This window comes from Epinephelus moara, chromosome 10 (genome assembly GCF_006386435.1).
Source record: "Epinephelus moara isolate mb chromosome 10, YSFRI_EMoa_1.0, whole genome shotgun sequence".
Taxonomy (NCBI): domain Eukaryota; kingdom Metazoa; phylum Chordata; class Actinopteri; order Perciformes; family Serranidae; genus Epinephelus; species Epinephelus moara.
In genome coordinates, this window is record NC_065515.1 from 39,011,618 (window position 1) to 39,036,077 (window position 24,460).

General features: G+C 40.7%; 2 protein-coding genes across 2 annotated transcripts in view; one reads left to right on the forward strand and one right to left on the reverse strand.

The window, feature by feature from the left end:
* Nucleotides 1-1,770: 1,770 nt before the first annotated feature.
* cyldl (cylindromatosis (turban tumor syndrome), like) lies at nucleotides 1,771-13,038 on the reverse strand. The gene is made up of 15 exons (XM_050054377.1): nucleotides 12,754-13,038; nucleotides 11,967-12,430; nucleotides 11,341-11,619; nucleotides 9,297-9,375; nucleotides 9,033-9,211; nucleotides 8,649-8,814; nucleotides 7,366-7,507; nucleotides 6,331-6,441; nucleotides 6,152-6,243; nucleotides 6,005-6,068; nucleotides 5,774-5,906; nucleotides 3,869-3,977; nucleotides 3,647-3,765; nucleotides 2,910-3,120; nucleotides 1,771-2,825 (listed from the first exon to the last, which is right to left on the reverse strand). Exons 2-15 carry the CDS (start codon nucleotides 12,405-12,407, stop codon nucleotides 2,641-2,643), a joined length of 2,310 nt encoding a protein of 769 aa, XP_049910334.1. The 5' UTR covers nucleotides 12,408-12,430; nucleotides 12,754-13,038; the 3' UTR covers nucleotides 1,771-2,640.
* A 681-nt stretch (nucleotides 13,039-13,719) lies between these two features.
* zc3h3 (zinc finger CCCH-type containing 3) overlaps nucleotides 13,720-24,460 on the forward strand; it is a 100,725-nt gene continuing 89,984 nt past the window's right edge. Inside the window, exons 1-3 of the mRNA XM_050054370.1 lie at nucleotides 13,720-13,785; nucleotides 15,742-17,242; nucleotides 17,476-17,648. Coding sequence (XP_049910327.1) covers nucleotides 13,740-13,785; nucleotides 15,742-17,242; nucleotides 17,476-17,648 — 1,720 coding nt within the window. The 5' untranslated portion in view covers nucleotides 13,720-13,739. The remainder of the gene's footprint in view (nucleotides 13,786-15,741; nucleotides 17,243-17,475; nucleotides 17,649-24,460) is intronic.

The window sequence follows — 24,460 nt, forward strand, 5'->3', positions numbered from 1 at the left end:
CATGACATTTTCCTGTGAAGCAAACCTCAGTCACATTGATCTTTTATTCATGAGCACCATTTGTTTCAATCTTTTTAAAATGATTGTGTCAAATGCCTTTATGTTTTATGTTCCCATCACTTCAGATTTTTTATTGCTTTGATCTGAACCTCAGTACCTGTAAATATTATTTTAAGACTATAACGCCCTTTAGACAATCACATCTTTCTTTTAAACTTAATCTGATATCACTAAATGTGATTGGTTGGCTGGGACCATGGAAAATAAAAGCACAAACTTTTGGTTTGGTTTTGGCGTGTGCCAGATGACACTGTCTGGCGTATTGGCTCCTATCCGACTAGTCAAATATTTTTTGGACTCTCCGTTTATAATGGAGGCATGTGGGAAAAACAAAGTTTTCATTTTGCAGGTGAAGTTTTTATTTTAATTTTAATAAGGACCACAGTTTTTCTTACAACCAATCTTTCTGAAAAATGACCATTGGGTCAGTTTACTTTCTGAGTTAAAGTACCCCAAGCTTTTTGATGTTAGACAATATACTCTATTAAAGCTTTAAAGCAGGTCCTTCATAGAAATTGTTTAAACTGTCACCAACAGTAGTTAAAAATACTGTATCAACTGCACTGCCACAAAGTCAGGGCCGTCGCAACCGGACAGGCAAACTAGGCAATTGCCTAGGGCTCCGAGCTGGAACGGGGCCCCCAGAGACGGCTGACATTGGTCTATATCAATGACAATATGATGGAACCCCTATAGACACTACAACAACGACAACACGTTGGAATCCCCCCTAATGGGGCCCCCTACTAGCCGCTGCTTGTGAGTGGCTAAGTAGGGTGACCAGACATCCCGCATTGTGCGGGACTGCACAGCATTTCTGTCTCTTTTCACGCGTCATGCAAATTGAGACCATGTCCCACATGATTGGTTGCCACCCGCGCTAGCATTGTTGGAGTACGGTAGTGCTACGGTACCTCACGGTACCACCACTGTGGGATAAGTTCAAAGTCCAATTGCAAGAGGGTGAGTGTCCATGCGCCGTCCAATAACGGCGCGCGCTGGTCAATAGTGGCGCGTGCTGGCCACCTGGCACTCAATATGCTGCTTTCATGACTGCCAAGAAATACCTGAACAGCCGAGCCGTGGCGGCACACAGGTATGTGGCATGTCAGAGGAGAAACGAGCCTTTCACATTTCTCTCTTTGTGGCAGGTAACGGTCCACAAACCTCACCACACTTTAGGGACTGGTCTTTACTTATGGAGGGACTGTTCTTTACTTGTCAGGGGAGGAGGGTGGCTGGCTGATTTTTATTTCATTTATTTATTTTATTTTGATCCCCCCTATGTTAATCACTTATTGATGCTGTTTTTGAAGTATGAATAAGTCAGTAAGGTGCCTCCAAGGTGCCTCTTGCCTGGGGCCCCCAGAGTGTCTTGAAACAGCCCACAGAGTCCTCCTCCTTGTGACAGAATTTTGTCTTGATAAGGAAAATATCCGGAGTTAAAGAATAAAGCATTTAATGTGACTTAAAGCAAAGATGAACAGAAGTCTGGAAATGATCCAGTCCAAAATATAATGGTGGTTATAAGTGGGTACAGTTGCATGATCAGATAATCCAAAAAAAGCTCACATTTAAAGTATAATGATAAATAAAGTAATGCTGATACTTTATATATGAGAGCATCAAATATTCTTTTGTTTTTGCCTTTTTGAGGTTTATATGTCTAGCTATACATCTATGGAAATAATCTATTTCCATGAAAACGTGTAGGACAAGGCACATGTTTTATTACTTTTGTTTATTTACTGTATTCATGAAATCATAATCAAAACCAGTTGTGATAAATGCACAGCATAAATGGAAAAGGCCACAAGTTTAGCCAGGACCCCGCTGTTTAAGTGCCGTTTTCCCAGCTTTCTCCCAAACATCACATCAGTTCAGATGCTAACACATACAAATAAGCATTTTCATAAAAAGCAGTATTCAACATTCAAAAGATTCTGAAATATTTTTCCTGAAATATATAAAGGAACTGGTCCAAACACCATCCTAAACCCTAATTAACCATAAAACAGTATGGTTCAATGGTGAGCTTATTAAGCAAATTAATAACCTGTATTTACAGCAGTACTGTTAAGTAGCATTTATTACAACAGGCCACACTGAGTTCATTACTGTGCTCTCCTTTGGTAAATTTTTGTTATTCACTCTTGGTTTAAAGATTGCATATAATTTCCATGACAATTATCAAAAACCAAGAGGAAGCATTCAACTATAAAATCGAAGTCATCAGTGCAACATTTGTTTATGTCAACACACGCCAATGATTGTCAATTTTTTGTCTTTATAGTGCAAAATGATTGAACACAAGGTCAGTTTTCTACCTTTTCTTCATACAATACTACAGTAGTAGAATAACATTGTTTTAAATTATTCAAGCCTGATCATTTTTTCCGACACCAGGGCAGAAAATTATATATATATAGAAATATAGATATATACACGTTTTTAACGTTCATGTGTGTACTTCCACACATTCCTACAAAAATAACAAACCAATCCACAAAGGAAATTACACAAACAGCAAAGGCAACAATATGATTTTCATATTGACATTCTGTGCAATGAGTAAACTGCTCAGCGATAGAGACACATGCTGGTGCTCTGGTACAGGTACATGTAGGCGTCACAAAAGAGACGTTTGGCCACACCTTTCATTTCTCGAGGCACCTGATTGGCCAGCTCCGCGGGAGACATTTCCAGGTACTTGCCGACCTCAGGGCAGGTGTGAACCTCTGGGATGTTGAAGCCGTCTGTCTCCCCTAAGCACAACATACAATTGAGCTAAAGAATACATGTATAAATGGTGGATGTGATGATACAATGCATAAAAACAGCCCACTCACCTTCTCTGTCTGCCATGCTGTCAAAGAAGATCCAGTCTTGGCTGTTGGGTCCGTACTTAATGAAGGACACGTAGTGGCTCGTCTCGATGCAGAGCACAGCGAACAGCTCCAGCTTGTCTCTGATCAGAGCATGTGTGCCGCGACCCAAGTAACCCTTGGGGATGTCCAGAGCAGCTGGTCGATGGGACTGGCGTTGAGGGTGAGAGTGCACCTGGAAAAGAACACATGCAGTTAGGGCTGCAGCTAAAAATTATTTTCATAATCGTATTAGGAGAATGTTCAGGAATTTTATTTGAATTGAAAATATTAAACTGATTATCAATATGGTTGTGATCATTTTCTGTTTTTCTGTCTTTTCGTTGCCAGGGTTTCAGGACTATATCCTACACCCAGCAATCTATCAATAGAGGGTATGCGTGTGATGTCACTGTGTGCAAAGTGCCTATCAGCCACTGCTGTCACCAGCAAGGAGACATAAAAGCTGTCGGAAACACTTTGTGATAGTCAGAAAAAACACAACAACATGTTCTTCACAAACAGACTGAGCCATAGAAACAGATTCACAAAGAATTCAGCCATATATATATATTTCATCAGAGCTGGTGAAGTGGTGATGAGGTAGGTTGTATCACATGGGAAAGTGATGTCAATCCATACCCACAATTCAACAAGCCTTAAAAACAAAGACAAAAAAAGACAAAAAAGACTCGGCCTCCTGACAATGATACAAACTGCACCTGAGATGAACACTTCCCACAGAAGATTTTAAATCCTGTCTGGCTGAAGAGGGGATCTGTAAAACAGTCGGTGCACTCTAACTGGGCCAGGTTTCCACACAGCATGCACTGCTGAGGACCTAAAACACACACCACAGGTTGTATTCACTGAGTCCATTTGTGTTAAATCATGTTACTTCGTGTGTGTGTGTGTGTGTGTGTGTGCATTTGTATTAACTGTACCTTCAGAGAGGAGGTCAGTGATGTCCAGCTCCAGAGATGGAATGATCTTGTCAAACATCTTGAATTTCTTCCCAAAGCGAGGCATCTGGAGGATGAGGCAGGATGGCACCTGCAAGTATGAGACGGTGAATTAAGAAGATTACACACCTCACAGACAGGAAACACAAAAATGAAGTCATTCCAGGATATGCAAGGATCTGCTGAGAAAACTGTCCAACAGAGACATCTACTGGAGAGTCAACCCAAGAGAGGGAAATAGCAGATCAGTTAGTTGACAGCAATGTCATGGCACTGGACATATTTTGATGTGTATGTTTTTTCTTGTTTTGTGAGGCTGTATTTTGTGTGAGTGTGTGTGCTCTGTCCTGTGAGGATCTTTCTCAAACTATAGGTGGCTCTCTCTGTCTGGGTGGAGTTGTGGGTTCAGCCTGGGGAGTGTCATCGGCCCAATACCCTTGTTTGCTTTGTGAAAATCTGTTTGAACTTGGCACATATAATAAACTTTTTGTTTGCTAAAGCTGCAGGGGTGAGCTGCCATTTTATTTTGTATTCCTCTTCCTGTTTCTGCTGTATCCTAGGGAGCCAGATTTAGTAAATGTTGTTTATTTCAGTTAGGTAAGCCAGCACTTTGGGGCAGATTGTATTGTTGTTGTCTTGGTTCACCCTGAGTCATACTGCCTCAGTTTATTGTTCAATGTCACTGGGTTTTAGTAATAAATTATTCTCCTAAAACTGAAATTCAGTGGTCCAACTTTGGTTTGGGGACAAGGAGGGAACAGCCTTTCTCAACTTTAATGTTACATGCCCCCTACCTCCCTAGACAGGGGCATAACAAGCATAAATGCTAGTCGTTAGATTTAGGAATATAATGCTACTGAAACAAATACTTGCTTAATTGGTTATTTCATAAATAATTGTTCAAAGAAAAAATGCTAATTGCAGATTAATAAAACTTAAACATTAGGGAGCTTTATTTCAATTGTATTACAATTAATGAGTACTACTTATAAATTTTATATTTGTAGCACCTTCCAAAACAAGTTACAAGGTGCTTAAAAGAAAATGTAAAAAGAGAACATCATACACAGAATAAGCAATAAAAAAACTGGGATTATAGTTCCATAGTTTAGAGACACTTTGACATCATGCTCTTAGGAGAGCTGGAAACAGAATCACTAACTCTACATGCCATCTAGTTAGCCTATCACATCAGCTACTGTTATTTAAGAAAGTAACAAGATCAGAAATTCTGATCTCTGATCTAAGCTATCATTGTCAATTATTTAGGATATATTCTGAGAATATGTTAACAACAATGGCTGATTAATTGAAGAAATAATCTGTATGATGAAATGATCACTACCAATTTAATTAACTTTAAGTTTAACCTGTTAAACAGATAACAAATGCGTGAACTCTTTGAGAAGCACCATGCCACTGCTAATGCTAGTCACTATATCCAATAAGTTAAGTTTATTTCGGTCATTTTCCAACTTATACAACTCAAATACAAACAAGAAAAAATAATCAGCAACAACAATAAGCCATTAGTTTTGAGGCTGTGACAAATCAAAGCAAATTTAGTAGACCAAAAAGGTGTGGGCTAAAGCCTTAGCTTACTTCACCTACCCTTACTACATTAGTTGTTTAGTCCTGTTCCCTTAAAAACGAAAATGAAAGAAACAAGCAAAACAAAACATATGTATATTATATATTTACACGCAAAAGTCCCCAACATAAATTCATACACTCACACACCAGTGTTCATAACTCAGTTTTATATTTGTTAAACTTTTTTTTTTATCTATTGAGTGTAATCACCATTCTTGTGTCCTTGTTAACACAAATGTAGTTAATTAGTGATACAAGATATGAGGAGTGTAAAAAAAATCCATACAATCTCACCTCTGCCAGCTTGAGTCCTGCAGTGTGGAAGGAATGTTCCAGCAGCTGCTGGACTGTCGGCAGCACCAGGCTGTGGTTCTGGTCCAAGAAGATCTGATAGCAGTAACTCTCCTGCACTTTACCGTCTGCTGAGCTAAATGGGAGGAATGTAAAGTGTGAGTGCAGCACTCTTTAAACATTTATCTGTATGTAGTGGGAAATAGTATTTGGTGGGTAATGTTGTATCAGTACAGTTTGAGTAGAGGATCCAGTGCAAGAATATGGTGCATGATGACAGTAAGGAACTCCTCTGGATCTGAAAGACCAAAGTCACATCAACAGTCACTTTAAACCAAAAAACACAAATCAGCTGTTTTGAAGCCTCCACATTAAACTGACCCTTCTCATCTGTGGTGAAGGAGTGACTGTAGCCGTGTTTCTCCAGCTGCTGTCGGAGCTTCATGATGTGCCGCCCTTCCACATAGCCCTTACTGCAAAGAGCATATAGAGAGCATGACATCTGGAGTAATCAACATAACAGTAATTGAATATTTTGCAAAATACATAAAAGCACACACCTGCGGAGGGGATTAACAATGTTATGGAGCAGTGTTCTTTGAATTGGGGCATCTTGAGGTTGTGTTGATTTAAATAGCATGGAGTCCAACACAGAGGAGCAGGAAAACAAGCTGAAAGCATAGATAGACACAATTACAGTTATTACAGTATGTTCTAAAACAAGTTTTTCATTTAGTTTCCCACACTGCAAGCAGCCAGTTTTGATTCATTTCTGTTTTCTATAAACTAGAAGTATCGCTTCACGGTTGTATGCTTCCACAACACAGTCACCCATGTCTGTGAAAACACGGATGCTTCACACACATCTCCCCCCAGCAGCACAGAAGATCTATACAATCAGCATGGTTTCAGGGTAGGCACTCAAAATTTGTGTCACCAGTTCAGTATCTGACCAAACGTCTCCCCTTCTGTTCCTGAGATATGATGCTAAGTAATGGCCAGAAAAGTGTTTTTGCAGAACATTATGATGTCACAGTGAAGCTGACCTTTGACCTTTTAGATATAAAATGTCATAATTTCATTATATCCAATTAGACATTTGTGTGAAATTTTGTCATAATTAAATTCTTGATCTTGAATTCATAATTGAATTATTGAGTTATGGCCAAAAACACTAAGGTCACAGTGACCTTGAAATTCTGACCTCTGACCACAAAAATCTGCTCCGTTCATTCTTGAGTCCAAGTGGACGTGTGTACCAAATTTGAGGAAACTCCCTCAAGGCTTTATTGAGATATTGCGTTCACAAGAATGAGATGAATGCAAGGTCACAGTAACCTTGACCTTTGATCACCAAAATCTAATCAGTTCATTGTTGAGTCCAAGTGGATGTTTGCACAAAATCTGAAGAAATTCCCTCAAGGTGTTCTTGATATATCGCATTTACAAGAATGGGACAGCCGTATAAGTCTGCGAGTTACAGTCCACAGAACATAACTAATAATAAATAATATTCAATAGAATAAAACCAGCTGAACTTCCTTAAAGGCCTTAATATGCATATTATTTATTATACTGTATGTTCTTGTCCTGACCTGAAGAGGGCAGCGTCCATGTAGCAGGAGTTGCAGTGGCCTTGGATCCCCTTCATTCGTCCAATCAATATCTGGTTCACTTGCTCTGTGCTGATAGGAGGGACAGTCTCCAGCTTCCCTGTAATGCAATCCGTCTCGTCCTCTGAAGTAGTACACACATTACGTGCGTAAAATACATAAAACATTTTACATAATATCCATGTGCAGCTGGTGTAGTGTTGCCTCTCGTACAGTCATTAGAGAAGCAATAAAAATACAGGATGTGTATTCTGTACTATATATAGCACATTACCAAAAGTTTGTGGACACCTCTCTCTACACAAGTAAGTGTATTTTTGGGTCTGGGGCTGTTTTTTATGGCCCCTCAGTCGTTTATAGCTTCGTAAAGAAATGTTTTTTCCAGTTTGATATGGAAAGACTTGACTGGCCTGCACAAAGCCCTGACCTCAATTCTGTGGGTGGAATGTGTTAATATGCAGGTATTCACATACTTTTGGCCATATTTTTTTTTTATCCTATACGTAGTGTTTGTTCTTCTTTACATCCTTAAATCTATCTGAGCATATTTGTCTGGAAGACAATGTCATTTATCAAAATAAAACAAATATAACCTTAAAACCAGTCAAAGCACCACTGTGTCCACAAGGGGGCACTGACTGCCCACTCTATTAAAGTTGTCCTCTGTAAGAACACAAGAATTTTCAGCACACAACTTAAAGGGCCTGTATACGACATTCAGGACATTAAAATAGCAGCAGACAACTATTTGCCGTGTAAAGATATAGTGGAGTAATGGCGTCCTGAGCAGAGAATTAAGTCACTAACTATAACTGTATTCCGGGCATCTTTGTTTGTTGTTGTGCTGGTCATGCTGACAGTGCATGCATTTAGTACATTTGAGTCCCTGTGTGTGTGTATCCCACTGGCTAGGTAGTTGCCACCGCTCTGCATTGGGCTCATACAGCAGTTACGGCAATTACTGCTGATAGCAGCGTCATTGCATAAGTGTAGTGCCCATCCTCTAGTCCTCCAACCCCCAACCCCATGTTAACACTGATATTTTTGTCAGCACTGTTGACGTTATTGGCACTTTTCACGCTGTTAGCATTGTCAGCTGTTAGCTGGCTCAGCCAACTCCATGTTGAGAACCATGTGCAGACAATCCCGACTCAGACTCAGAATCATAGATATGCTCTGAATGTCGTTTACAGCTTCTTTAACATAACTGTATGAGGGAGTTGCTCAAGACTCAACAGGACTGTGTTGATTGATCTTGTTCTGACCTGCATCTTCCTGTTTTAGCATCCTCTCACTGTGATTGGCTGATGTACTCTGAAATCGTGAGTCTGGACGGCAGGACTTCAGCTTCACGAACAGCGCTCTCTTGGGGGGACAATCGAAGAAACGCTCACCTTTGAAGGTGCCATTACTCACTCCATTGTCTTCCTCCTGGAGACAGATATACACAGAATAACAATGCAGTTTGATCCAAGATTAAAGGAAAATGAAAATAATTTGAAAAGCAATAATTTGCGATGGCTTAGCACAACTATAAACAATGACTCGAACCAATGGCACACCTAACCTATAAGATGACATGTTGCTATGATTGTGCAGTTTACAATTAGACTTTAATCTGCACAGTGACATGTTGGTATAAATATTACCAGCTCTAGTCCAGCCATGGTTTCCTTTCCACCAGGCAGAAAGCCGATCCAGCGGATGATACCATATGAATTGCCCGTAGCCAAGGTCACCTCCACCACAGAGTTCACAGTCAGATCCATGTACAGATCATCAGTATCTGGTTCCACTGGGGGTGCATCAACATCCATGCTCTCTGGCTCTACAGTGACGAATATATCTGGGTAAGATTTCTTACGTATGTGGGAAATAACTTCTCACTTAATCATGTAAAAAGTTGCTCAAACCTGCAGGCACCTCCCCCTTAGCAACGAACTCTAGTGGAACATCAACTTCACCCCCTCTCTTTCCATTCTCATCTGTGTCCTTAAAACACAAAGACAAATTATGAATGTGCTGCAAACTGCTAACTTTGTACTGAAGGAAGAGACAAATCTACTTTTAAATCTGAAAGTTTGGGTTGTATAAGAGAAGTCAAGGATGAGCAGGAGCACACAAACTTTGACAGCATTGTGTTTAATGGCTCAAATCAAAAAGGCTTTATATGTAGATAGGAATTAACAGTGATCATGTGATCAACTGTGAAAGAGACAAAGTCTGATTCACAGAAGAGGTTTTTCTGCAAGTTTCATTGACTTACATTTTGAGATGTTTAATGGAATATTTCACCCCCAAAATGATCATTTACACCGGTACGTCAATTACTCAGCCCGTGTTGTGATGAATTTGTGAAGAAAACTTAGTTTTTCTTGCTTGCCACCATGGTGAATGCAGAATCCAACTATAAAAGTGCACTCTGCAGAGCACAGATCTCTGCCAGGCAGCCACAATCCGGCTGCTACTTGGGCATCTGAGCTGATCATGGCCAGGCTAGACAATTTCAGCAGAAACTGACGCACTATCTAATAAAATACACACCTTAGTAATTTTTTACAGATCCGCAGGGTGTTGCACATAGCAAATTGAGTTTTCCTGCTCACAGCAGTATTTGAAATTTAGATACAATGTAACTCATAAGCATGAATTGATTTTAAATAACTGAAACATAGCCATAAATCTTTGATCCATGTTTTTCATATCTGAACATTTGATGGTATTAATTTTTGCTGTAGGTTACAGCATAATAAACTAGATAATAAAAACAATTAGGACAGACCAAAAAAGAAACAATTTAACTAGCAACTAACTCACTCACTGAGAGAAGAAGCACAAATACCAAGGAAAAAATTAACAAATTTACAAAATCTGCCCGTCTACAGATCGGCCAGGCAAACTCACTGCTTCTGAAATGCTCCCAGTGTGGTACGCTGGAACACAGTGCAGCTGTGTAACTAAAAAATTAGGGTTATTGACCTCCTATAATCCCTAACTTAAGTTGAAATATGTCAAGTATTGAATTCATCTGCAGATGCTCAGGTTCAAAATTAGACCAAACTTTGCTATGCATGTCAGTTTTTGAGCCACGATTATGGCCAAAATGTGACCTGTGACAGATGGTAAGGCTTCTTGGATAGATTTCTAGTAAACTTGCGCCTCCTGCTGGCTGATTAGTAGGAGTGATGAGTTGACAGTCAATGACAGTATAAAACAGACAATAAAACAAGTTTTTCAACAACTGTGAACCACCACAACCAGAACAGGTCATTGTGCATTCAGTCACAAATATGCACACAAAACATTAAGTTGATTGGTCTAGTAGTTTGCAAGATAAGTTGTGGACAGACAGATTCGCAGACTCACACACACAGACACACCACCAAATGCATGCTCCCCTCCAGGCTTACAGTATGCCTGGCAGAGATAGAAAATTATTTATAGTAAAAGGGAGCTGTGTTTTAACCACATGTGCTTGCCTTGGAGTGCTGCTTGTTTTAAACAGTAAGATTTTAGCAAAAATGCACGTGTTTGGGAAGTACTGAGCATATGAATGGGTAAATCAGACTTGGGTTATATTGCATGAGTTGTGTGAGATTTTGTAAATGGATGTTTTGATATGGTTTTGTTGTTGTTAAACACGGGACCTTTTTACTCCAATTCTCCACTCAAGGATTCTTTGTTCACCTTCGCGGCATGCGAGAAGAACTGAGTTTTATTCACAAATTCAGTGTAATCAGCAACTGATATACAAATGATAATTTTGTGGGTGAAGGTATTCCTTTAAAACCTTTTGAATATTAATCACAAAAAATATCTAGAAAATAAGGTCAATTGTGTCATTGCAAAAATACATTTATAAATCAAATGGCTACATTTTAAAACATTATTTAAAGGAGCCAAATACCATATTGTACTCTAGTGGAGACCACTGAAATATCACTGAATATCGCTTACCGTGGAGATCCGAACAACTTGTTTTCCATCCTTTTCCTGCACACAAACCACCATTCCATGCCGGCATTCATTACTGATGAAGTAAGTGACTCTATCTCCTGTGGTCAGCTCTTCTGTTTCTGGCTGTGAGGAGCTGTTGGGGACAGAGGGGGACAAGGAGCTGGGAACTAGAGGCCTGACTCTGGAGAATGGGGCAAAAATGCCACAATCTTTAGCACAAGAGAAGCGGGTTGTATACTGGAAGGTCCCATCACATTTCCCCTTCCTCCTGTCTTCTCCCTGGGGTAAAAGAAGCATAGCAGCAGCCCTTAATGAATGTCACTTACATTCTAAATCCAATGTCTCGATAAATTAATCCATACATTTTACTATTAATGACAAATAAGGCATTGTTCTAAAGGCTCAGGTCAAATCTAGTGGACCTAGCCATGCAGATATTATTAGCTCCGATTACTGCCAGATCAATGCTTTTTTAAACATGATCTAAGGTTCAAAATAACACACTACACCATGTTTTCATTCTGTGAATAACACAAACCTAATATATATATATGTATGCTTGGACAGATAACATTAGGAGAAAGGGGCTGATTTGGTGGGTGCACAAACATTCTTTAAAGTCTCACCTGCAGTTCAATGCCAAAGAATCTTCCTGATATAGGACAGAAATATGATGGCTGTGTAAGTTTTCCGATGTAGCGAATGATGCCTCTCAGCTTCTCTCCTCCTTCGTCCACAGTCACTACAGTACCTACAGTGAGTCCCATTGCTGTTTTAAGAGCATCTCTTTCTCTGAACCACTTCAGTCTCTCTGCGTCCTCAGGCAGGGCCTGCAACAGCTCGGCTTCCTCTACACTCAGAGGTTCCATACTACTCACCTCTATCTTATAATCTATTGCTGATTTGGAGTCCATGAGGAAGACAGGCACCTTTGTGGGCGAAGGAGATATTTTGAGCTCTAATCTATGCCTGTGTTCACGGATGTAGCATATGCGGCCAGCATTGATGTGTCCTGGGTGTTCAGGTTTTCTTGTTATGATGAAGTATAGGATGTCTGTTGACGTCATGGTGCTGAGCAGGGTAACTGTTACTGTACATAAACACAAGTACAATAAATAAACACACACACACACACACACACACACACACACACACACACACACACACACACAGGTGTTAACTTTCTACAATCAGCCTGTCATGAATTTCGTAGCCCACACTCAAGCTAACGTTAGCTCGCTAACTAGCTACAACACTGAACTAAGCTAGCTATCGTTAACTGTCGTTAGTGTAACTTAAAACGTCAAACAGAAATCATAACAAACGTTAAATGTTGCGTCATAACTTCAACATAGAATAGCTCTCACATTGTTTTCTTACTTTCTCGAGCAATTGTGACAAAGTTAACGTTACCTTGACTTGTGAAGCAACTTTAAACGTTGCTTTCTGTTTTTATCTTCGCTCTTTTTAGTTAATGTCCGAACCTGCTGCCATAAGTTTCACTTCCCCTTTCATTTCATACCACAGCGGCGTCATCAGCCTTTCACACTCATGATAACAATGTCAGTTTGGTGTAAGCCACATAAACAACTTATTGGCAATAACGCAATTCTTCCAAAGAGGACATTAATGTCAGGAATATTTTCAAAGTGACGCTCTTGTTTTTAAATCTGTTGACAGCAGCAGTCGCTCGATACGAATGAGGAAATTCAGCCCCTCTGTAAGGTCTTTCAGACAAGCTGCAAGCAGGCTTAGCCTGTCTAAATCCCGTTATGTAATGTGCATACCGTAGTTTGTACAAAAGATTATCTTCCCGTTTGCTGTCTTTGTGGGTTCGTACTTTAGTTGGTTACAGGAGTGCTGAAAGCAAGGTCTGCGTTTTGTCCTAACCACGCCACGAGAAAGACCAAAAGTGCACTTCACAACTGAGCATTTCACATTCAAGCATAGGCTAGCTTTTTGAATTGGTTGGGGGTGGCGCACTTGCTGTCACTTCTTTATGACTCTTGTCTAAATACTTGACATGATTTTACAGTTTACATATTAGGGTTGTTGTCTCTTTTGTAGTTGATTATTGATATTTTTTATTTCACTCTGTCTTATGGGTGTCACTCACTAATAATTAACATTTTGAGTCTCCACAGAAGACTCAAACCTGTCCTAACCATTGAGTCTGTCAAATGAAATACAAGAAAATATCAATAAAATGATATTGGTGGTATCAATGCGATCACTGCCTATTTTATTATTACATTCTGGCCTTTGAGACATGACTGAGGGCTCACTCTGGCACCTTAGTTACCGCAGACCGCGTTCTGTGATTGGACGTTATAAAATTACATCATCCGCAAGAGCCTGCTTTCGCCGCAATTTGATGACGGAACGAATCAGTTGTAAACATGGAGGAGAGAGAAGCACTGAAGAGGCAAATTGAACTTCTACAAAGTAAATCTCTTTTGTTAAATGTTGACAGTTTGTTTTGTCGCAGGCAGTTTAGAGGGCACTTTTGAAATGTTGCGCCCTGTACATTCAGAGCCGTGGTGTGGGTGTGGGGCCCGCGTTTTAAGTATTTAAAAACGACCGTTAACCGTTAGCTTAGCCTCCTGTTCAAACTACCCACACATCTGAGAAGAGCCGTTTGATACTTTATCTAGTTACCCTACATGTACTGCATGTAGAAATGCGAGGCGCTAATTAGCTATTATATTCTACATGACATTTCCATTGTAATTATATAGCAGGGTCACTGTTCATACTGTCAACAGGTTAGCTTAGCTAATTGTTCAACTGCGAGAGAAAATCGAAATAAACGGTCGGTTCAGCCAACTTATTGAGTTACCGTTTAAGAAAAACAAGTTTTTGAATATATAACGTTACATCTGGCGGAATTTAGCTAACGCAGTAATTTGTGCCCCGGTATCGTGGGCACAGCACTGGTGGGTGACAAATGAAAAACCAACACAAAGTGAAAGGTGTTGGTCTAGTACGATCCACCAGAGCAGCTGCAGTGCCCCTTAGCATAATATATTCTACAAGACCCTGGACCTCTAGAGAGATGACTAACGTTTTTTTGAGAGATATTTTCTTATTTGGTGATGATGATGTTGATGCAGTCTCACGTGTCCAAGATCTCCCATGAGTGTAGAGGACAGTCGAGTAGAGCTTTGATGTCCCAGAGGGGCAGTTGTGCTTACAGACAGCAGTCAGTGAATACAAAAAAGAAAATATATACATGCTAGAATGTATTTTGTTTAAAAAGCCAATTTTCTGATGGATTAGAGGATCTCACATCTGTTAGTGCCACCCCAAAGAAAATACAGCCTCTGACCTGGTAGAAACAAATGATTTTTCTTGTATGGAGTTTGGTGTTTGAGTTTAAGTTGCTTCCTTTGGGACAGGATTTTTACCTTCTCAGAGTGTGGAGGTTATGGAGTTATACTGACTGTTAAGTTCAAAGTAGGGTTACAAACTGTAAGCACTTTTCTTAACCGATCATTGGTAATATTAATGATAAATTGACTGATAATCTGGATTTCAAAATAACATAAAAACTTTTGTTATACCAAAGTATACCAAATGTACTTTTTATTTCTTAATCAAAACTCACATCATATTGCATATTCTCTGACAGCATTACATAGCCTGTGAAACATATTGAGATACAGAGACCTAGACATGTGAAACACTTTTTATGAAACACTTAATATTACTGACTAATGCTTTGCTTTGCCTGCTTGCTTCATTTCCCAATGTCCCTGCTGTGCTTCTCTTCCAGACCCCAAGATGGCCCCCTCGTCCTAAAATACTTATGCTGTGCCCTTTGTTTGCTAATGCTAATTACTGTAAACATGCTTTCAAAATACGCTACAGATAGCTAGAATGCAATAGGAGATGAGACATTGTTTATGTAAATTTCAAATGTTATATCAAATTCTTAATGACTGATTAATAAGTTGTTGATTAATTGTTGTCATCCCTAGTCCAAAGCATATTGTCATTTATATTCATTCATATCAAATCTTTCAGTGAGTCCTTGTGTCTTGTATGGAATCATCTGAATTAGCTAAATTTCTGCACCTACTTTTTAAGGTTTTACCTTTCATTTTTAACTTATCTTGAGTCCCAATAAAAATTGTTTGCAGCAAGTTGTGTGGATTACCCAAAGTAACAAGGACACTGTTTTTTTATTGAATTTTTTTGATGGTGAGAGCACCACAGACTCCTTTCCTTTCATTTTCAAACTAAACCAACACTATCTACGTGACTAAATGCCAGGGAAGGAAAGTGAGAAATGTGTTTTGTTTGGTGAACCAATTCTTTTACATGGTGTCTTTTTTCATTATTGTTTATCACTCTGAATGGGATTTAACAACCAAATACCTCCTATTGTCAAATTCTCAGATCTCATCAATCAGCATAAGAGTGTCCATGGCGATGCCCCGTTCCCAAGAGATGAGCAGAGGCGTCCGGAAGCACCAACATCAGCCAGCAGCAGAGGTCATAGCACATCTGACGTCCATCCTCACAGTCACAGAGGAAGACACTATGCTCCTCACAGCCATGGAAGTTGGAGGAAAAAGTACTCTCTGAGCAACAAGAACCACCAGCCCTCTGTTGGACATCCCTCAGCTTCTACCTCCTCTGTTCATCAGCCCAGTTCCCACAGCATATCTCATAGCACCTCACTGCCCAGCCACAGCAGAGGAGAGGAGAGTGAAAGAGTCACAACTGCCACTTTATCATCAGGGATCCCTCAGCAGAAGAGAGACGGACATGTAAACAGTGTTACAGGGAGAGCTGCAACAGAGAAACAAAAACCAGAGACTCCTATAAAAACAGGAGCAGCTGTGTATCAGCATGACCACGCAAAAGGAGATTCAGGCTCAACAGGCACTAGTGAGCAACATGAGATGCTTCCCAGACAGACTCAGATATTTCAGCAGACCGAAAGCAGGCGTGTAGTCCAGCCTGAAAAGAATGTCAGTGGTTCGTCAGAAGTGCCATTTTCAGTTACAGCCAACACCGCATCTAGTTTGCAGAGCAGCTCTCAAGCACAGATCAAACCTTCCCTGACAAGCAAAACCAACGCTGACACTAAACCGACCATTAATGCAACAACTCCAGCAAATCTCACAACTGGTAATACCATACCACCTCTCTCTGCTCTGTCTAAAATATCAAATGAGCCCTCCATCAATCCCAGCTCTTACACCAGCCAGGGCCAAGCATCTTTTCTGAAAAAATCCAAGTTCACTTGGGTAAAGAACCAGACTGTCAGAGGAGTGGAACCTAAGCAAGCTAGCTCCATATCCTCACCCACAGGCAAAGCTGTGACTGTTGCCCCACTGTCTGTGTCAAAAGCTGGTGTAGCCAGTGGAAACTCCCCCTCTTCTTCAGTCAGTAAGAGAGCCCCTGCCAAGAAGTTACCTCGAAAGCTAAGCCCAGTCACTGTAGCCCCCAAGACTTCCAAGTACAAATGGGTGTCCTCCTCTGCTGGAGCCCAAGTTAAAATACCTCGAAAGTCACCATCACCCAAAGCCCTGACTCTTTCCCAGAGAGCTATGGAGAAGGGAGAGGCCCCGAAGAAACTCAGAGCAGCCTCCACTCCCTCTGCTAGGATAAAAAAGGGAATTGCAGGTTCCTCTACCAACTCCTCACCGAGCAGCCGTTATCGTTGGAAGGCTGGAGGCCAAAGTACCTCTGCAGCAGTGACAGGAGGGGTGACAGTGGCTCGTCGTAGATCTGCCTTCCACTGGACAGCGGAAAAAAGCAACAAAGGAGTAAAAGGAGGGATTATTCTTTCCCCATCTGTAACCCAACGTACCTCTCTTACACCCTCCCCTTCTTCTGGTGGGTTCAAGCTCCGCAGCAGGATGAAAATCATCAGGAAGTCTGCTAGTAGGTAAGTAATGGAAACATGCACATGATCTGATTTACCTTCCATTCGCTGTATCACTACTCTGAAATCTTCTCTTCTTTTGGATTTTTCGTGAAACTCTTTTGCCAGAGAGTGGCAGCAAATGTGGCAAACTACTTGAATTCAATAGATTTTTCTCAGTATCATTTGTTAAATCGTAGCCTCTAGTGTATTACTGATGATACTGTGTTCCTTTGTCCTCTTTCCTGTGACCACAGTGGAGGTGGGTCAGAGAAGGGGACCAGCCCATCAGCAGTAAAGTACTCCCCACGGGGCCGCATGCACAGCTCGACCAGGTCTCCCACAGGAGTTAGGAGGACACCCTCCAGGGAGCTTGTGTCTTTCGGCAGACACAAGTTGAGGCGGCTCTCCCCCACCTTATCAAGAACAGGTAAGCACACACTTCAGACTGTAGTGTTGTTGAGTATTCTATTATTTTACACAGTTTTCCTGTCATGACTTTACCAGGGGGAGTTGTCCCCAACTAAGGATTTACATAGACATGGTCAGGTGTTGCCTATTGTCGACTGATGTTATGTTTGTTTTTTCCACGTTGATCCATATTCTCATTTGCCACATTAGTTTCCATTTTTTCCACGCCAGAAAAAGAGCTGAAACACACAGTTAAACAATTTGTCCTCCTGAGTTGGCAGAAGAATTTATTTTATAAGAGGACGTGTCATCCAGCGCTGTTTGTTGTGTCTCGGGGCTATGTGTGTAGGTGTCACTGCAGCGCTGTTCATAGTACTGAAAGGGAGCAGGGGAGATTGATAGATAGACAGACAGGCCGACAGAGCATGTCACTCAGTTTGGTTCCTGCTTGCTTTCAGTAGCTGTAGAGAGAACATTCGACTTTCTCTCAGAGAGTGAGAAAAAGAGGTATAAAAGCCGCAAACAGCTGTTTCTACACGCCTTCCCCTGCTGATTTGGACAGAGAATCATTCATAAGTTAAAGAAATATTTAGCTCTCTGTGAGTGCAGTGCTGTTATTTGAGTGCTCTGAATAATTAATTTATTCTGAAACAGACTATGATTGATTGGGAGAAACCAAGCAATATCTATGTAAAATCAGACAGTCAGCAACCCCATATTTCCCAAATGGAATGATCCTTTGTGTCGTAACTTCATTTTCCTGCAACTGTGATGATTAGACTGTGAGATTTGCAGTCAAATCAGGCTCCTTAGATCGAATAATTGAATTGCCTACTGCTTTGGGTCACCCCTCACTAAGTGTTCAACCATGGAAAACAAATCATATGGTTAAGAGGGAGCATACCTAATATGGCTAGTCATAGTACAGCTTGTGGCCTGGCACTTATAATAGAAATGCTGGAACCATGTATTTATTTTCGATTAGTCTCTATAATATTCCTTTGCCTCTCCCTCACTTAAAAGCATGTGGATCTCAGCAGTCATACAGTTAGACCCACAGCACCTAAACTTTCTAGATAGATTCAAATTCTCACACAATCCTCAGTTTAGAGTTACACTCAACGGCCATTTGGTGGTGCTATGACAACTTGTTTTAGCGAGCAACTCATCAATTGTCCATCAAGCAATCCAAAACCTTATTTTCCCCATAAAGTTCTCGAGTCATGTAGGATCACCTGACATTCCCACCAGATTGTGAACAAATTAGTTACAAATAGTCCAGGGATTTATCATATTCTCTTGAAAATCACTGATGATGGTTATTCTGCAAACCTGACAGGTCTGTACTGTCTGCAGTTGCTCAGAATCATCAAAGTGCTTTGTCTCATGTTTTGTATGTTGCCATTTACATCCACTATGTCAACTAGATTTAACACAACAAATGTGGCACAAATCTAATCAAAGTTAAGCTGTCGTCTGTTGCCGTATTCTCTCTGCCAGAGGTTATTCTAGGTGCTCTGTTCTGTTCGTTTTTAAAATTTGTTTGTGTGTGATTAACATTTAGCTCTTAAACACCAAAGAAAACACAGATTCACTGATCAGCTTTGGTGTCCCCACACATGGAAAAGACCTTCAGAAGGCACAGTCTATCTGGGGGATTGGCCTTTATTTTTGTTGCAACATCACCGTGTCTCACTGTATTTTTAATGTGTCAGAGTCAGCACAGAAGATTTCAAACACAAAGTTAGTGCTTGATGTGCCATTGGAGAAATCTTTGGGTCAAACAAAGAGTCTTTTGAGCAATAAGTTTATCTTGATAGTTGATAGTTGCATGACAGGATATTTTAAGTGGATTCTCACTTGGGTCTTTCCCTCTAAGCTTATTGCTTTTTATGACTTAATATTCTGTTTTAGCATTGTGTTTTCACTAGTGTAGTGGAGGGTACACACAGGTATACAGTATAGACCCACCTCTTTCCCGACTGTTTACAGTACACTCACTTATCAGCCAAATAAACCATTGGATTATATAGGAGAGTATGCCCACTTCCTCCTCAGAAACCTACCCATATACCTAGTGGTACACCCACCTACCAATCTACCCACCTCATCCACTACCACTACACTAGTACGGATCTCTCTTCAGCACTGTGTCAGTTGTGCACAACCTGAACCCCAGTGTTTTAAAACTGGGGTTGCAGCGATGTACCGTGAAACCATATACTGTGCTATGAAAATGTATGGTTATCATACAGTATACATTTGCTTATCTACTGTATCGGGGGAAAAAAGTACAACTGGATGGAGAATCTTGCCTGCGCATGTGCATCTCCTTTCCTCCTCCACTGCCTGTCAAACTTCTTATATTCCTTAAAGAAAAATGATTTTAAGTTTCATTTATGATGAAGTGTTTGTTCAACCAAAACACCCCTCCTTTAAGAGTCACTGTATTTTACCATTTTGTGCTAATGGGAAATGATGCAGTTCATGTGCTGACAGTTCATTCAACCTGTGATTTTGAAATGAAAACTGCCAGTTGTAGTTCACAAAGAGAAATCAAAGGTTTTCTTAAAGTTTAGGGCTTATCTTTTGCTTTCCAAGGTATTCCTTGAACTGTTTTTGACCTCTATCCTAAACTTATATTTGCTACTTTATTTCCCTTTGTGGAACAACAGCACACTCAAAAATCAAGCATATTTTTTCTGCATACTTGTGTTTTCTTTTTCCTGAATATACTTTATTTTTTAATTTTTCCAGTGTAAACATGTCGTTGACTCACAACCTGCTTATAATTGGAATGCAGAATGGAACTGGTGGAAAGCTTACAAGTTGTTGGCCCCTCAGCTGTGGCTCCGACAGCAGTTATTATTATAGCTTTCTCCAGTAGAGGGCAGCAGCTCACATTCATGTCATCCATGTAGGTGCTTTGTGTTGCTGGCTGTCACTGGAGAGGCTTACAGGCAGACTCTGAGAGGAGGGGGGAGGTTAATTGATTGCCCAATTCAGCCGTGATGGCGAACAAGTGCCGATAGCGGGTAATTTGCAGAGGTGGAGGCAGGCAGCGCCACTGCTATCAAGCCCTGGCACTGCTCTCCCTCCAGTAGATAAAAAGGAGCTAATGCATAATTATCCTTTTGCAAATTGGATTGTTTTAACGAACTGTAGAATATAGGCCTAACCTGATGGAAAGCAATCATTGTTTTTACAGCGCCCTCCCTCCCTCTCTCTCCCCCCTCCCTCCCTCCTCTTGCCCCTCCAACCCTCCGGTCATTCTGCGTGTACCCTACACGCCTCATGCCCATCTTGGTGTAATCTCCCATACTCAATGAAGTCAGAAGACATTAGAAAAGCCATCACTATTAACATTAGGCTTTATTCGTCCCCATGGCTCTGCGTCTATCAGTCTGCTTCTCTTTTTCTGATTCTCTAACTTTCTGTGTCCTCTCTCACACGTCCTGTTTCCTTTCCCCCTTCCTTTCCTCTTCATCATTCCTCCACGTGTTTTATGTCATGTGGAGACCCTGAATGGCCTACAGCAGAAACACATGCATCTCTAATTAAAGATGGGGATTCAGAATCAGAGACGCAGGAAAGGTGGAGCAGGGGTGAGTGCAGAGGAAGATGGAGTGAGGAAAGCTGCTCGTAGCCGTCTGTGCCTCCGATAAGAGCCGCTAATAAAGAGCAAATTGAATTACTAATGATGGGAAGCAGAGTCCCTATAGATGAGCCCGTTAAAAACCACCCTTATGACCACTCACACATGCATGATAATAACACTCACAAACAATGTTTCTTAATTTCCTCCTCGATGGCCGGCTTTAGCCTCTCCTCTCCACGTTAGGGGGCGGGGGGTTTCCGAGGTGCTCGGTTATCTGTGGTTTAATTTAAAGAGGGCATAAACCTAAGTAAGCAGTTAGGGCTGTAATGAATCGAGAGGTGTATGTGAATGTATATATCTATATGTGTATGTGTGTGTGTGCTTGCATGTGCCTGGAGACAGCCATGTAGCTCAGATAATCTAATAAAGCAGATAAATGTCAGGAGCGGACAGAATACAGAGAGGAAGAGTGCTGAGCCATGCGGCTTCAGGCCCCATGTGACAGGCTTCTGGAGCGTTTTAGGTCTCTATCTCACTCTGGTTTCTTTCCTCCCTCACCATCCCTTATCCAGTCTCACTCAGTCTTTTTCCTCTCTGTAGCTGTCTTCGCCGCTCTGCTAATATGCCTTGTGACTTTTCCTAAGCCCAAGTACTGCATATCACTTTGCAGACTGTAGGCATTTTCTGTATAATCTTATTCAAGGTCTGAGCTGTAATGTCATGAGAGTTCATCTGAATTTATAAATCACTTTATGAAAAATAAGATTAAACGAGCTAATGTAGCAAAATCACAGTACAATTATTTTTTTTCAAGATACTGAAATGTTACAGTGTGGCAAGTAGTAAGAATTATTTTCATTATTGGTTGGTCTGCTGATTACTCTCAATAATTTTTTAGTCTATAAAGTATCAGAAAATAGCAAAAATGCCAGCTATAATTTCCTAAAACTCAAGTTAACTTCACAGGTCTTGCTTTGTTTGACCAACAGTGCAAGACCTCATTAAGTTAACCATCATATAAGACAAAGAAAATCAACAAATCCTCGAATTTGAAAAGCTAGAGTGACTCCGAGGGCACTTATGCTTGCAGTTGTAGAGTACGTACAGTATATTGTTTACAATTACTGATTTTATACAATCACCATCAGTAACATGAACCACTTATGTGAACATGACAACAAATTAAACAAAATACATGTGACAGTTTATTTTTTAAAAACTATCAGTTTTAAAAATCACAGAGCTGTAGGTGCATGTATTTTTCAGAATAATAAAATAAAAATAAGAAAATAACTGTCGTATTTGCCGAAACTCACTATATTTTAAATGAGGCATATAGTCTGTGAAAAAAAATCATTCCCCTCCTCCTCTTTCTACTGCTCAAATGGCATTCACTAGAATTGACCGTGGCATACCAAAAACAGCCAATCAGAGCCGTGAAGTCTCTAAAGCCCCCGTTTCCACCAAGTAGTCCGATACGATTCAGCTCAGTTTGGTATGCATTTTTTCCGTTTCCACTGTGAAAAGTCATGGATGGTACCAATGGAACCGTTCCTTACTGTCCCCATTTTTGGTCACCCCTCTGTTGGGCTACCTAGCACACAGATCTGGTACTAAAAGATGGAGCTGTAACTACAAAATGAAAGGATGTTTTGCTGTCTCTCACAGCAGATGGAGACTGAGAAAAAAAATTTCACTGGGTCAAATGCCATCAACTTTTACGGTGGAACGTTGACCTGTAATGTTAATCAATGAGAGAGTTGGCGATGTGAATTCATCAGCGCACTTTAAATTTCAATATGATGACTTTGTCCATTCCATTAGTTTCTATTGTCTCTCTTGGATGGCAAACACTTTTAGTAATGAGTAGATTTTCAAGCGTTAAAAAAAAAATATATGCTTAGACCGGATTACGTGAGATGCTTCCCAGCAAGCATTTTTTGGTTTAAAAAACGTCTAATAGCCGTCTATATGAAGACCTGACGTCTAGGCTAAATCACGGCTGAATTTGGGCTGTCAGTGAAAATTTGGTAGACGTCTAACCATAGCCAAAGTGTAGATGTCATCAATTATACAGCTATGTAGAGACCATGTCCAAAAAATGGAGATAAACATATTTAAATTACTGTTGACTCTCCATACGTGATTGAATATCATACCGCACGCCATCTGCAATGGCGAAAATTATATTTAATCAATTTCAAAATTAAATCGGCTAGATTTGGGTTACATGTAGCTAGACTAAATCGGAGCTAAATATAGCCAATACGTTTAAATCAGGACTCTTGCTTGCTAATAATCCTCACTTGGAAAAAAAAAGCGTTGTTGCGATGTTCCTGTGGGCTCCAGCAACACTAAACCCCTGCACTTGCTTGAGAAGGACTTAATGCGCAAGCCGACCTTGTTCCCTGGATGGTAAACAATGTGAAGACTTCCCTCTGTGTCACTGATGATGAGGAAATACAGCGGGTGCTAGACGGAGCAGTGAGTGACAACAACCCAGCCCACATTTAAAAGTACTGTTTGCAGTGGAAACGCTGAACGGACCCAGGGTCTAGGTACCATGTCTGAAGGGCTACTTTGGGTTCCAAAGGTACCATACCAAAAAGTGTTTGGTGGAAACGGGGCTTAACGCAGCTATCAGTCATGTCAGTCACTGCTCATAACCAAGGTCAAACTGTCAAACTAGGCAGCGCTGATCAAAATGTAAATCAAGATTCTCTTTTTCCCTCACCTGAAATGTTGTCAGAAATGTACTTTAGCTTACTGTTTGGTTGTAAAATGAGAAAGTTTGTCACTTTGCTGCAAAATTGGAAATAGTTGAAGTACTGAGCACCGCCCACCTGCTGGACCAGCTTTCTCATTTTACAGCTGAACAGTGAAACTAAAATATGTTTCTGAAAACATTTGGGGTGAGAAATTGTCAAAGCAGTAACAAACTCATGATTCATATTTGATCAACGCTGCACCCATCTACCACTGCATCTTGTGGTTGGTTGTTGGTTGTGTGAATGTTGTGTAAGTTGCCCTGTTGAAGTAAGCTGTAAAGACTGGGCCACTGGTGCTGTTAGATCATTTTAAATATAATATGTAATGTCTGTGGGCGGCACGGTGGTGGGGTGGTTAGCACTCTCGCCTCACAGCAAGAGGGTTGCCGGTTCGATCCCGGCCGTGGGAGCCCTTCTGTGCGGAGTTTGCATGTTCTCCCCGTGTCAGCGTGGGTTCTCTCCGGG

Excerpts from the sequence above, each read along its gene's own strand:
- cyldl (XM_050054377.1), bottom strand. The coding sequence starts at position 12,407 with ATGACGTCAACAGACATCCTATACTTCATCATAACAAGAAAACCTGAA. Across the intron at positions 6,244-6,330 it reads ATTGTTAATCCCCTCCGCAG|TAAGGGCTATGTGGAAGGGC; the intron begins GTGTGTGCTTTT and ends TGCTCTTTGCAG. Across the intron at positions 2,826-2,909 it reads CAGCATGGCAGACAGAGAAG|GGGAGACAGACGGCTTCAAC; the intron begins GTGAGTGGGCTG and ends TGTTGTGCTTAG.